Raw genomic sequence first — 15561 nt, forward strand, 5'->3', positions numbered from 1 at the left:
CTTTAAACATGAGAGAAAGCAAGGGAGTGGAGGGGTAGGTGAGGATGGGGAATGAGCAATTGAGCCAACATGGAACACTAAATGCAGTTAGTACTACAATATAAAGTGTCATACCAAAACTAACTGCAAGCACTAAATTTATTCTCTTCAATAATTTTCTAAGGAAAAAAAAAATACTACATACAAGGTTGTGTCATGGAAACCAGTAAAAAGAAAGTTCTTGCCTTTGATGAGAATGATACCAAACCAAAAAAACTCCAATGTTAGAGCTAAAATGCAAATTCACTGTCTCTCTTCCTATAAACTTCTGGGCCCAATTTGGCTGTTCTTTGACTTTCTATGTCTACCTTTGTGTGACTAAGCAAAAATGCATACTAATTGCCTTATTTTCTGTGTCTTTTCTTTAAACCTCAAAAAGTACATTAAATTTTCCAATGACCTACCATTTCAACATCAGAAACAGGTCCAAAGCTGGTAACATAAATGTCAGTTTTTACTTCTGTAACAGGACCTAATGGGTATGAAGTAAACAAGTGTGAAAAAATAATGATCAATTTTACAGGTAACATGGATTTTGATAATTAAAGAATAAATACAGATATAATTTTTCATATTTTTACAAGTATCTTAAATTTTCTGTGAGATAATGCATCTCTACAAAAAATGTATACAAAAGAACAACAAAACCAGAAAGCAGTGTTTACTTACAGGCAAACAAAACAAAACAAAAAAATAACCAATTACTTACCAGGAAATTGTGTCTTCAAAGATACATCACCCCCAGGCACTGCCAAGACAGGCAGTGCAGAGAACAAAAGCTTTAGCCTTTGTGATTGTTTTTTATAGTTCATCCTCTGATTGGCCTTTTAGTAGAGAAGGGAGGTTTTAAAAAGAGGGAACTAAGTCATAAGGAAAGGAGGAGAAAAAAACATAATGGCTGTAAGAAATGCATTTTTTGGACAGTTGAGAATACTGGTAAATAATTTAGGCACAGAAATGATTCATGTCATCTTTAACAATAGACAGGCCATCCACTGGTGATTGGGATCATAGGCAAGCTCTCCTATAAATCAGATCTATTCATGCTCTGCCACTTAAAAGCTGTGTGATCTTGGACAAGTTACTTAACCCCTCAATAACAGCAACCGTACTTATAAAGCAAGACTGTTGATGAGAGTCAAATGAAACTGCTCATATGAGAATCTGAACACAGAAAGCCTTTCATGGAAGTACTCTTAGTTTCATGGAAACTAAGTAGTAGTTTCTCTTTGCTTGTCATAACAGCCATTACTAAGATTCTTTCCTAGGCTTAAGTAAGACTGGTGCAGGAACAAATGCATGGGTGTGTTTGGCATCATGACCATGGGCTGACACAGATTTTTGACAAAAGAAAATTTCCATAGTCTGGATTTAGCATGATGTTTAAAATCAGGAATTCCGGAATTCAAATTTGGCTCTAACACTTTTTTAATTGCTTAATCTTGGCCAAGTATCCTCATAGGTAAAGGTTTTAATGAGTATTAACTGAAATAATATATGTAAATCTCTTGTCCCAGTCTCAAAGACATAATGTGCTCAATAATAATAGTAGCTATTAGTATATATAATATCACTTTTTATTACTAATAAAGATAAAAATTGTTGCCCTCTTGAACATCATTTTTTTAAATGATGGTTTATAATACTGTATGACCAGGGGCTAGGTACTCCATACTGGAAAAAAATAACATCTGCTATCAAGATGACTATTCCCCTTGGATACTGGTTGGGCAAAAGGATTTATACCAAAAAGACAAAGAGAAGTTGGTATAGCTTAATGCTCTAGGTCTAAAGTTATCCTCTTGAAAATTAATCAGAATATTTCTCCCTCCTTAGGAAGAAGACTGAGCTATAGAAAGAAAAATACTTTGAAGGAAAACAAGAGAATTCTTTCTTGAATAAGTATCCTAAGAATAATATATCCTCAGGAGGTAAGGTCAGAGAAAAAGCATAGATCAGGCTGATCTGTCGTGAGTTTTCATTTTTAAAAAATAACATCTTTGGAAAACACAGTATGAGAAGTTAATTGAATTTTTATTGAATGAGCAATTTCAAAGAACAAAAGTATAGTAGTAATAACTCATTAAAGCGAAACTGTTCCAGGTGTAGATAAATAATCCAAAAAGCAGGTAATATGTGCTGAACATTAAAAGATGGAGATTTTACACAAAGTGATTCAAGAGTGGGAGTAACCACTTTGCTAGTTTCTTAAGGACAATTACTAAATATTAAAAGCACTGTTCACACTCTAAGTCAGGACAAGAATAAATAAGTTACTTAGAACAGTTAAAGTTGAGTATACAACTGGACTGTTTGACAAGATTCTTGAAAAATCAAGTCACTTTGAAGATTGACTTAGGGCAGGGGTTCTCAAACGCTACTGCATCAGAGTCACCTGGTAGCCTTGCAAAAGCACAGATTGCTGACCCCACCCCAGACCTGCTGATTAAATAGGTCTACCATGGAGCCTATTTGCATATCTAATAGATTCCTACGTGATGACACTCATTTTACTCTAGTTTACAGACAGTGTGCATTTGTTTCTTAGAATAACATTTACCAAACTGGGTCCTGTAAACTATGAATATAATAGGTGTTGTATAGGGGTTGGGGAAGTGTAGGAGAAGGAAGAATTAAGCCAATGATATTTTTCCTTACAAATTTATTTCAAGGTATGTGGGTTTATACTAATTCTTCTTGTAGTATAATGATTCCATTTGTGTTCATAATTTCAACCTTGGTTTTTGTGACATTATTCAGTATTTGTTTTTATCACCTTCAAAATCTTTGATATTGAATGAGATTCTAGAAACATGATTGGTAAAGAGATTTCATTCAGACATTCATTCAATAAACATTTACTGAGTGGGCATTTGCTCTGTGCCGAGTTCCATGCTAGGCCCTGATGCTAACAGTGGTAAAGGAGTGTCATGAGTTCCCTGCCTCATGGCTTTAATGTGTTATTGGAGGAGTCAGAGTATAATAAAGAAATAAATTAAATGGAAGAATATTGTCATTCGAAAGGGGAACAAAAGAGGCTGGTAATTGTGTGGAGACTGGGAAAGCCACTCTTGATTTTTTAGCCACTCTTCCAAGCAGTGATTTTTAAACTGAGACCTGGAGGATGAGCATAAACCATTGAAAGAGCTGCAATAATTACATTCCAGGCACAGAGAACTTCAGGGGGAAAATCTCAGAGGCAGAAAATATCTTAGTGTGTTCAAGCACCAGAAAAAGGCCAGTGGAGTTGGAGCTAAGCAAGTGAAGAAGGGAATGAAAAGAAATGAAAGCCACATAGAACAAAAATGAGGGTGAGTGGACAGACCTACCCCTAAGCCCATATTCTGAAAGTGACAGCTTTTAAACACCATATTTATAATGTATGTTATAGTGACAGTTGTTAAAACTACATGGAAAAAAAAAAACCTGTAGAAATTGCAGTGACAGATAGACACGTAAAGAGGTTGTTATAGGCAGAATTATGTTCCTCCCAAATTTATATATTGCATTTTTATCCCCTAGTACCTCAGAATGTGACCATATTTGGAGGTAGCGTTTTTTAAAAGGGAATTAAAATAAAATGAAGTCACTACGGTGGGCTTTAAAGTGACTTGTGTCCTTAAAAGAAGGGGCAATTAGGACACAGGAACACGCAGAAGAAAGACCATGTGAAAACAGAGAAAAGATGCTATCTATAAGATAAAGGCCTTACAAGAAACCAGACCTGCTGACACCTTGATCTTGGACATCTAGCCTCCAGAACAGTGAACAAATAAACTTGCTGTTGTTTAAGCTACCCAGTCTGTCGTTCTTTGTTACAGCAGCCTGAGCAAATACAGAGATTAATCATTTTTCCTATGTTGTTATTCCCCAAGTTTTCTCTCTCTCATATTTAGCACAACTCTACCTCTCCATATAGGTTGTGGTAAGAAGCTTGATTTGTATCTCTTCGTCATCAAGGGTGTGAGGAAAGGAAATAATATGACCTGAATTTTATTTTTTACAAAATCACTCTGGCAGTTGTATAGACAGCAAATTTTAAAGAGGCAAAAAGATGAGAAAGGCTCTTATAAGAGGTCGTCTTACTAGCCCAGTTGAGAAATGATGGTGGCCTGGACTAGGGGTGTGGCAGGGGGGATGGAGAATGGGCAGATCAAGGGCCATATTATGTGTGGAACTGCTCACAGTGAGCGGATTTTTGCCAAAGAGCAATAAACAGAGATATAATAATTCCATTTATTGAAGGCCTACTATTTATCAGGCAAGATACTAGGCTCTTTCATATGCTATTTCATATAATCCTCTCAACACCAAAAGCGATATTATCATGACAATTTTATGGGCATGGAAACTCAACTAAAAGAAATTAAATATTTTATGCCAGAGTCAGAATTATAACCCCTTTGTACTGACCTCCAAAGTATGTTCTAGCTTTATTGCACTGATTACATCATTAAATAATAAATTGGTAATTAATTATATATAACTTTATATCTAGTATAACAACACGCCATACCTACATTTCCTGTTTTGTTCATGAGTAGTTTCTGAACTGTGTATCTACAGCTCTTTCTATGCTTTTGCTCTTATTATTATTATTACAGCCTGCTTGAGTCTATCTTTCTCCTGTTAACAGCAAAGACAAAATCTTAATCCTCTTTGAAGTTCCTGTCACAGTGTTTTGCACGTACTAGGTGGTGAATAACTCTGCCTTTGATTGTGCTCCTAATATCATCCCAGTAGTGATTTCAAAACCTCCCCAAAGAAAATTACTGAGATTCATTTGTTACATCAGCTAATCTAAAAATATTTCCTGATAAAAGCAGAAATTGAGTCTTATTTATATTTGTATCCACCCCCAGAACCAATCCCAGGCCTTAAATGTAATAGGTTTCCAATAAATCAGTTCTTGATAAATAATGGTTGCTATGCAATTAAGAAAAATTCTTAGAGACGCTTCCTCTAACACTACTGTTTAGGATTTCAAATCAACCTTACTAAGAGCATAATTACATAGAGACCAGATAGATAATTTTGAGCTTGGAAGGACAAGCTTAGGACAAATGCATATAAAACTATGTTCTGATAATTTTATATGCATTCATATAACATCAAAAATGTTGTATTTTAAAAATTCTACATATTTGGTAATAGGGAAATGTTTTTTAATCTCAATATATGGGTGGGCAGTTTGTAAAGCAAATGAAGTGACCTTTAACAGTCTTTGAAAGAGCCCAAACTGCCCAGATCAATTTTGGGGAAATATTCTCATTTTATTAATAGATCTAACTTGCTTGGAAAACATGAAGGTAACTAACAGTGTATCAGATAATTTTCCACTGTTAACTACGTTAGCTATATGGACCTGGTCAAAGGATGTCACTATTTAATTTCTTTTCCAATAACAATATCCAATTTACTGTCATATTAGGAGGAAGACAAGCTTTTTGGCTGCTGTTGAAACTAGTCAATGTTTGCTCTCCACATTGCCTCCCTACGTATGCACTTGAGACATGACTGGTTTTTCAGCACCTAAATCCAGCTTCCTTTTACAAAACACTGTTGATGCATACCCAAAAAACAAGAAACTTAAAGTGTTTAAGAACTACAGCAACAACAAGAAGGAATCTCAAGTAAAATAGTTTTTAAAAATCTCTAACTTTGTCATTTAGAAAATATAGAAATACTAGCCTTCATGCATATTAAACAAATAACAGATATCCATTGATATCACAGAGAAAGCAGAAAACTACAGAGTTTTACTTAGACGACATTACAGATTAGTGTTTCCTATATCCTGTGATCCTTCTAAAAGTCCAGATCAACATTTTAAATAAAGAAATTAAATAAACACAAAAAAAATTTTTTTAAACAGTAAAATATGAGCAAAAGATGAAATGCAATTCACAGAAGGAAAATTCTTGTAGGTAAAAAAGATGTGCAAAGCTGTTCAACCACATTAGAAATCAGAAAAATTAAAATCATTTCAAAATAAAACACGATTTCAAGAATTCTATGGAAGATAGATGATAGATAGATAGATAGATAGATAGATAGATAGACACACAGATAGATAGAAAGGATTTGTGGGTCCTGAATCTCCTGTTCACTGTAAATGGGAGTTCGAATTTGTAAAACTATCACAGAAAACAGTTTGGCTTTATCTCATCAAGTTGAACTCCCACTTACAATAAGATCCAGAAAAATCCATTCCTGGATATATATGCAAAAGAAACTCTTGTACATTTAAAGCAGAGAGTTTGGGCCAGATTCACAGCACTACAGTCTTGGAAACAAGCAAAATGCCTGCTGCCAACAGAGCAAATGAATACACTGGTTCTTATGCAATGGGAATATCACACAGCAATCAAAATTGAACAATCTATGGCAATATGCAACAATAAGAATGAATCTTAGCCAACACAGTTAAGTGAAAAAAGCATCAATGAATTATATATCATATTCAAAACAATTAAATTTTCTAAATTAAATTGTATCTATTAAAAACTAAAGTTGAGCTAAAACAGTATTCAAAGAAAAGCTATGAATAAATTTTAAAAGGACTCAGAATGGTGGTTACTTTAGGTGGGTAAGACAGGGAGACAGGATGAGGGGAACCACATACCAGAATAAAAGTTGTTTCCAAGGTTGTGCTGTTTGATGGCTTAACTAGTATGTTTATTATATAATGATAAATGAAGGAATAGATGGATGAGTGAATAAAATAGGGTTATGTGTGGACCAATAATGAGAATGTGTCATGAACCAATGATTATTAATCCAAAATGCAATTCTTGCATTAAAGTGTTTTGTAAATAAATTTAAAACACCTAGAAAATGATAAAAAAAAATGCAAACTGTTGTTTTTCATCTAAAAGAAAACTAATCCAGCGAAGTGTTATCTAAATATCCACCAAGTTACTAATAGCTTATATCTAGATTTTACAGTGCCTATTTCAGGAAATGCCAAAAGCATTTTGCACATCCTTTCCCTACAGAAAATGCAAATGTATGATAACACCAATGTATCTTTTGTCAAACTGAGAACATAAGAAAGTAAATTTGTGTTCTGGGTTCTAGAGTCTCTTGTCTTCTCAAGATTATCATTCTTCTAGTTATCTCTTCTCTCCAATCTGATATTGAATTATCCTTTAACAGATTATTCCCATTGTACACAAATATATTACGATATTTCTAATCTTAATAAAAAGACAAACTTTGTTCTTTCTCCTCACTTTCAGTTGTAAACTTCTGGAAAAGGAAAACCCAATTCAAAAAACTATCCATATTGCCTGGAAATCTTCCCTTTTTGTTTACTCCATCATCAGTTGTAATCTGGTTTTCATGCACAGGATCCACTAAAATTCTCTTTGTCAGTATCATTAGTTTTTCCCTAGCAACATTATTGTTCCCACAAACTTTTTAAAAAATCTGATTTCTCCCATTTAAAAAAAAGCACTCTTTTTATTTTACTTTTCCTTCCATTTACCATCCAATTTCTTTGCTCCCTTGTACAAATGCTCAGGCAAAACAACTGCCATTCTCTCTTGAACCCGCCCAGAATTCATTCATGCCCATCACACCACCAAAGCTGCTCTTGTCCACGTCACTAAAGCTATAGATATTCCTAAATCTAGCGGTCAATTCTATGTTCTTATCTTTTTTAATCTGTTAGAAGCATAAGACGTAATTGATCAATTCCACCTCCTTTTGGAAAAAAAAAAAAAGAATTTAATTTGATATCCAGTACAGACACACTCTTTGAGGTTTTCTTCCTACCTCAAAGACCACTCCTTCTTAGTTTTCCTGGGACAGAGATTCCTCCGACGTTTCCCCATCTCTTACCATTGGAGATTTCAGAGCTCAAATATCTGTACCTCCTTTCTAGCACCCTTAATTCTTTGACAATCCTTTCAGTTTCATGGCTTTAAATTCCACGTATATCGACATTCCATTATCCTTGCATTTCAGGCTCATCTCCACTTAATATCTAATAGGGATCTCAAACTCACCACATCCACATGCAAATTATTCACCCACACCCCTCGTCTGCTTCTGCCACAGTCTTGGCAACTTCATTTTTCTAGGTTTTCAAGTCAAAAACTTTGGATTCAGATTTGACACCTCCCTTTTTCTCACATCCCACATTCCAGTTGACATCAGTAGACGAGGACTTTGAAATATAACCAGAAACCAATCGTTTTTTTACAACCTTACAAACTTCTCTGCCATCACCTTGGTCAAAATGTTCATCATCTCTTGCCTAGTTTATTGTGAAACCCTCACTGCAATTGCTCTTGACCCTGACTGTTTGTTCTAAATGCAGTAACCAAGGTGAACCTTTGAAAATTAGCCTTGGGTCTCTCCTCTGCTGAAATCCTTCCAATCACTGAGATGACTCTGAGTCAAAGCAAAGTTCTTACCAGCCTGCAAAGCTTTCCACAAACCCATCCTTATATCACACCGATCCCTTCCTATCCCTGAGCCCGGTTACATTCCATTGCATCAGCGCCACTTACACGCTTAGTGTGACTGCACTGAGAGTTTCTTCTAACCAATAAAACTACACCCAAATGTGGCTTATGTCCTTTCCTATGTAGACTCATTGTTCAAATATCACCTTCTCATTGAAGTCTTCCCTAACTGCCTTATTTAAAACTGCAACCCCCTCTCCTTCTTTATATTACCTCTGTAGCAGTTGTTAACATCTGACATAGTCTATATTTTATTTCTTAGATTTCTTAGCTTAGTTTCTACAATGCCAGCTGATGAGAGCAGGAAATTCCATCTTCTTTGCTCACTAATGTATCCCCAGTGCCATTCTAGAACAAAACGCCTTGCACATATTATAAGATTAATGAATATTTGATGAAAACTTCATGAAATGAAATATCTCCATGTAGCCAGGCCTAAGCCTTCTTAATACCGTAGAAGAATTTGAGAGGTGTATCATCCACACTTCTGAATATATCCCATTCTCTTGAATTCTGTAACTTTATACTCTCCCAGTGCTTATATTATCTTCTACTCTTTCAATCTCCTTTGATAATTCTATACACATTTTCTACCTTTCCTCAGCTGTTAAAGTTTCTCAAGGATTGGTCCTGGGCTTTTTCCTCTGTTGTTTTCTATATTCTTATCTAGATATTTTCACAGCATTATATGCTGATGACTGTCTTGTATCTGTCCAGAGAAAACTCTCCTTGATACCCAGACAATGGATATAACCACTAGGATGTTACATATGTATCCTAAACTTAACATGTACAAATATAAACTCTTGATTTTACCCCCACACTTACTGTTCCTCCTGTATTCCTCTCTAGGTTAAATAACACCATTCTCTGCCTAGTTTCTCAAAATAAAAGTCCAGGCATTATTTTTTGTTTCTCCCTTTCTTTTACCACCCATGTGCAATCCGTACCAATTCTTGTATAACTCCAAAATATATCTCACTTTTATCCACTTATACCACATTTACTACATCTACCACCTTATTCCATGCCACCATTAACTTAACAGAGAGAATAGAAAAAAAGCTTCATTGGTCTCCTTGCTTCCAATACCGCCTCACCTCTTTATCTAAGCCATTCTTTATTCATTAGCCAGAGGGTCACATGACAATCTGAGTCATACGAAGTCATTCTCTCCATCTAAAATACTCCAATGTCATCCAAGTTCACTAAAAATAAAAAATAACCTAACCTCCTTTACAGGATCCTCAAAGGTTTTACGTGATCTGGCCTCTGCTTACCACTCCAGGCTAGGCCTGTGAGACTCTTCCTCTTGCTTTCTGGCTAAAGCACACTGAACTCCCTTTACTATCTAAACCACACTAATTTATTAGCTGTCTTAGGATCTTGGCACTTTTGTTTGTTTGTTTGTTTGTTTGTTTGTTTTTTCTGCATGAGAACAACTTTTGCCTATCCTTTTCATTTCTGGAAACTTTAGGTCTCAATTTAAAAGACTTCCTTGACTACGGCATCTGAAAGAGATTCTTCATCCTATTTACTCTTAGTCTTAACACGCTGTGGAATTGTCCCATAGCACTATCTTTATTTTGTTATTTGTTTGTAATTTTTATCCCTCTACACTGCTTAGCTGTTAATTTCACCAAGGCTTGTGTCTGACTCAAAATCACATCTTCACAACCTAACATTGCTCTTGACACATAGTAGACTCTAAATATCTATTGATGAATGAATGAATGAATGAATGAATGAGTGAGTGAATGAATGAGTGAATGAATGAATATGACAAATCAGAAGAGAAGGAAACTGTACTTTTCTGTTGCCTGGTGGGTATGGAGTTCTTTTCCTCTTTCTATACATTTTTAAACATATTCTCTGTTGACATTCAATTAATAAAGCTAACACATGACACAGTAATTAAATTTTTAGGTTGAGTTATAAATTATTTGAAAACATTGTAAGGTTATTCTCATTTGTGTGGAAAAATTATTCCTAATTTACCTAAGTGTACACACTTCTCCACGATGGCTTCCCCATTTTAAAATATTATTAAAGCTTTAAAATAAAAGTTCTCATTTTGCTCCTTTGGGGGAAAATGTAGTTTTGCTTATTTTAATGACCTACTTACTTAGTAACAAGAAAAAATGTTAACGAAAATGTGACTCTTTGCAAACGGAAGGATGGAAGAAAGCCTTAGAAGTGGATGCAGCAATACATTAGCAGCCTAAGGTTTTAAATACTGAGGTGTGAGTTGTGGTCTTATCATGTACTTGCTCAAGGGTTCTTGGGCAATTCATTAGAACTTTTCTCTGCCTCCTTTCTAACAGAAATGATGCCTGCCCTGCTTATTTCTTTGTTTTGTTGTAATAATCTTATTAGACATTGTATGCGAAAATGTTTTCAAAATGTTTTCTGCGGATGTGAAATCCTGCTATGTTAGTGAGCTACCTTGCAAAATTGACCCTAATGCATCACTCCTATTTCAGAAAGGTTGTGAAAGATGACCTAAGGCAATCATCTATAGCGGAAGCCTGTGCCAAATCAGGTGCATCAAAAGACTGAGATGAACAAAATGTTGTGTAACCCTTCAATAAATGGAAAATGGGTAAGGGCTGTCTCCCTGAACTGTTTCCTGGTGGCCGGTGCCCTAGCTATGCTTCTTTCAGAAGGCATATAACAATGTTGAAAGTGGCTTAAGAGCACAGGGGGGATACTTTTCTAGCTCCTTTGTGGGAGGGTTTACTGGTGTGCCACTTCTAAGCTGGGAGAAGCTACTTCAGGATGCTAGCAGGCTGATTTGTCAGAGGCTGAAAGAACTTCACCCCTTCAGAAGTCCCAATCTGGCTTTTCACACCATGCCTCCTTCCGTCTCTTCTCACCTTTCCCCCTTTTCTTCTCCAAATGGAGAATGTGGGAAACAAGGGAGAGGAGCTCCTAGAGGGATGAAAAGGAGAGAACTGCTTCAGTTCCTTTTAGTTCCCCCAATGCAAGCTGTGCTGCTGAGTTAAAAATATGTAATTTAGTTTCTAAATCTATTTCAACCCCTGCCTGGCCTACTGAGCAATCACAAACCATCCAATTTCGATTCAGATCTTTGCTTTTAGCTTTACTTTAAATGGAACACAGCTAAGTTGTATAAACAGATATAAAGTAAATGCTCCACAAAGAGTGAAAGTAGGATTAAAGGAACCAGGAAGTAAATCCATATTTATAGCACACTGGTCAAAACCTGAATTGTTTTCATTTTATTTTTAAAATGCCAAGCTTTTTGCAAAGTACAAAATGTCAAAGAAGGAAGGGATCAAACTTGTGGCATCCAAGAATCTCTGCTAAGAATAAATTATCTTATTATTTTCAGTGAATTATATTTCATTTACACATCCTGTAAACAGCTCACACATTGTCTGCAGGTGAGAATACTATTCCTTCGTCACATTTGGAATACTATACATTTACAGAGAATGACCCACTTCTATAAATGAATCACACCACAAATATTAATGAGCAGAGCCAAAACTATGCGCTATAGTAAAGTTTTACTGATTAATCAACTGCTAATTCTAGGAGAAAGGTGAATTCAACTGCTTCCCGACAGATATAAAAGTATCTCCAGGTGGGTAAAGCAGATCACTTGGCAGTGACGTGTGAGATGACTAATAATGCCTCTGAGACATTTCAGCAGCACTGCACCTAACCAAAATCCAGTAATGGATGACACAGACTGACTTCACTCATTTTACTGTCTGTATAATATTATGGGAGAGGATAGTTGGTAAAAAGGACCCATCCACAGTGGATCCCTTCTTCCTTTTGAAATATAACGTGTATCATAACCAATTGGGCAGAAACTATTTTAGTTCTCAACATTTAATAATAAAGCCATATCATTTCAATGATAAATTTTCACTTTTACTTAGGTTCATGTACATCAAGTAATGAATATTTAAACAACATGGGATTTGATCCTTCTGTTATTTTTTCTTTACTTGAAATAAGTTTAAAAATCTTTATGAGCAGATAAATCCGCCTTTATTGACATGATACAAATGGTATCCCATCACGTGAAACATTCCCCCACAAAATTATTTTTGATCTAAAGTGATAATTTCCCAATCACTTATGAAAGATTGTGCATTGACAAATTCGCTTTAGTCAGAAAGCCGCTTTCCAAATCTGCATAGAGGCAATGGCAGTGCTGAGCGTCCTACTCCTGGAGAGGCAGTGTGAAAACAACCAGGAGAACCTTTCATCCTTTATCACTGACAATCCACAAAGACTGCATCAATGCTCTCGATGGCTCCCCATAACCGTCTCAATAAAATCCAGAAAAGAGTGTTTTGGATCAGAAGACCTGGCCTGATTTCAGCTAATCGTTATTCATATGCTGTGTCCCTGTATAAATCCCTTTCCCTTTCCAATCTTCAATGTCTTTGTTTAGAGAACAAAACTTAGACTCCAAAGAATCATCCAGTTCTACTTTATTCAGTTCTATCTTTTTCTCCAACAGATCTATGTAACCCAGGACCACACTCCTTCTAAATCGTGTCTAATTCTGTCTTATTTCGCGGAAATGTTCTGCTCCCTTTTACTTTCTCCATTTTCCTATCATCTTGTCTCCTACACATCCTCAATAAGAAGCTTAAATTTCTCCATGCTTGTCATACGTATTATGTGATAGTCATCACATAGTATCTGATAGCCTCTCAATCTGCATGGGTTTGTCTTTTAAATACACAGCCTGAACTGCATTCACATCATGCCCATGCCGTTTGCTGTGAACTTGGACCACCTACTTAATTCCCCAAGCCTCAGTCTCTTCACCTGTAAATTGGGGATAGTAATAATAGCTTTCTCTCAAGGTTGTTGTCACGATTGAACAGCGATGCCTATAAAATTCTGATATATGTGGAAATTTAAATAAATACATATAAGATTAGTTGTTGTCATTATTGTTAGCACTCCTACTACTAGAATATAAGCTCTTTTGAGACAAAGCCTATACCTTCAAACTCATTTCCTGAGAAGTATCAGGCCCAGTGTGATGGAAGAAACAGGGACTTGTCAGGGCCCACACTTCCCATGAAGTCACTTGCCTTCTCTAAGGTGAAGAACTGCTACTTGAGATTTCTGTGAACTTAGTGCCTAGAACAATGCCTGTCACAAAGATTCTCATTATGTAAGCAAAGGGAATATGAATATAAAAAAGAGCAACAGTACTGCTATGGATGCACTTCTAATAGACATATAAATACAGGGCCCAGCAAAAGTAGACCCTGCTTGAGTGTGGTTAATAGGGTAATAATATGGGTGTAATAATTTATAGTATTAATTTGAACATTTCACCTAAAATGTCATGTGGTGAGCCTGAGCGTGATACTGTTATGTTACAGAATTACATGCTTATGATTTTTTAATAAAAGACTTCGTAATAAAAAGGGGGCGTTACTTGTGCCGGACCCTGTATTTGTTGAAGAAATAAACACTTCTGACTGCAAAGTCTTAGGAAGGCAGCAAATGTCCCCTCCCCAAATAAATTAAAAACTCATCCCACTGCAGAAGAGAAGAGGGAAGGACTGGGTTCTCTAGCAGAGCAGGCAGCTTCGTGCCCCAGATTCGTGTCCTAGGTAAAACAAGGCCGAGGTTTTGGCTGGGGGACTGACACCACGTGATAGAACAAGGAACATCGCTCAGCTGCTTCAAATGCAACCTGCTTTGAGTTAAATGGCCAGGTTCAGGGGAACCCCATTCTCGGGGCACGAGGCAGCAGGGCAGCTGAGCCCCGAGTTTCCATTTTTGACTCTTCCCCTCCAACCTCCCCCACCCAGCAGTCAAGTACCGGGAGGTAATTAATGTGGGGGAGAAGCAAAGCTTCTGAGGGGGCAGGGACCTGGGAAAGTGTGGTTGGGGGCGGTCTTCTGTCAGAGGTCTAATCGAAAGAGAGGAGGGAGGGAGGGTGGAGGGAGTGTGGGATGGAAAGGAGGAAAAAGAAATAGATTGTTTTTTTCATTTTACACGCGAGGCATACCTAATGATATTCCCACAGACAGACAGACAGGCAGACCGAGAGAGGGACAGACAGGACACACTTCAGCGTTTGAAATCGTTCATACCCCCAAATCCAGGACGCAGCCTGTTGTCATAACCATCGAGTAAACTGTCCAGGATGCGGGTAAAATTTTCCGGGCATAATTTATCCTCATTTTGGTTCTGTCCTGGGGATTCGTTTAAACTGCAAATGCAAATGCAAAAAAAAAAAAAAAAAAATCAGGCGGAGGGGATTATTTTAAGAATCAGAGAACAGGTGGAAACATTATCTTCTAGGCAAAGAGTCGCTTGCCCCAAGCTAAAGGATGCAGAGCTGAGGGATGAGGGAGAGAAAGAATCAGGAAAAACGGACTCCGCACACTCAAACCCCAACACCCGCGCTCTTCTTGCACCCGGTGGCTCTTCTGTTCTCTGCGTTTACGCGGTCACAGAAAAGCCTGGCTCTGGCCCCTGACCTTACAGCGAAGACAGAAGGGTCTGGTTTGCCCCGGGAGGGACGGGCTGCCGGAGGGTCCAGGAGCCCGCCACTTCTCCATCTTCCCCTGGCCCCCCAGTACCCCAGAGAACTCACCAAGCCTCCAGGCACAGGACGTGCAGGAGGGCGAAACTGACCCCGAAGGACGTCGCGATCGCGGGTACCTTCTTGGCAGAAACCATCTTTGCAACATGCCATACTTTAAGCCTGATCAGTTTTCCAGGCTCTCCAGATGCCCTGAGCAGGGTGTCAGGCGAGGGCAGAGGCTCTCCACTGCGTGCGCACACGCGCTCACACTAGCCCGCGCTCAGCCAGCCAGAGCTGCGGTGGGCGCGTGTGTGCACGCGGGCCAGGGGGAGGCGGAACCTGCCTGTCCTCGCCCCCTCCTTTCCTTGCTGAGCTCCCAATGTGGATAGAGAGCTTTGTATACCGTTCAACACCCTTTCGTGCCTGCACCCTGGAGCTCCCGGGGTTGATAGTGGTGTGCTTTCGCCGAAAAGCTGAGCAAGTTCTTCCCGACCTTTAACTCTG

At 37.6% G+C, this 15561-nt stretch overlaps 1 protein-coding gene across 2 annotated transcripts in view; it reads right to left on the minus strand.

Moving 5' to 3' along the window:
• The window catches only part of GABRA4 (gamma-aminobutyric acid type A receptor subunit alpha4), a 66994-nt gene extending 51771 nt beyond the window's left edge, over window positions 1-15223 (minus strand). Inside the window, exons 1-3 of one of the 2 annotated variants that reach the window (XM_054582262.1) lie at window positions 15195-15223; window positions 14621-14739; window positions 444-511 (exon numbers count right to left, since the gene is read on the minus strand). In XM_054582262.1, coding sequence (XP_054438237.1) covers window positions 444-511; window positions 14621-14739; window positions 15195-15223 — 216 coding nt within the window. Of the gene's footprint in view, window positions 1-443; window positions 512-14620; window positions 14740-15126 lie in introns of both variants that reach the window. The other variant, XM_054582261.1, reaches the window with a different exon arrangement.
• Between the last annotated feature and the right edge of the window lie 338 nt (window positions 15224-15561).

This window comes from Pteronotus mesoamericanus, unplaced genomic scaffold, assembly GCF_021234165.1.
Source record: "Pteronotus mesoamericanus isolate MK-2021 breed Mesoamerican mustached bat unplaced genomic scaffold, CSHL_Meso_final contig_68, whole genome shotgun sequence".
NCBI lineage: Eukaryota > Metazoa > Chordata > Mammalia > Chiroptera > Mormoopidae > Pteronotus > Pteronotus mesoamericanus.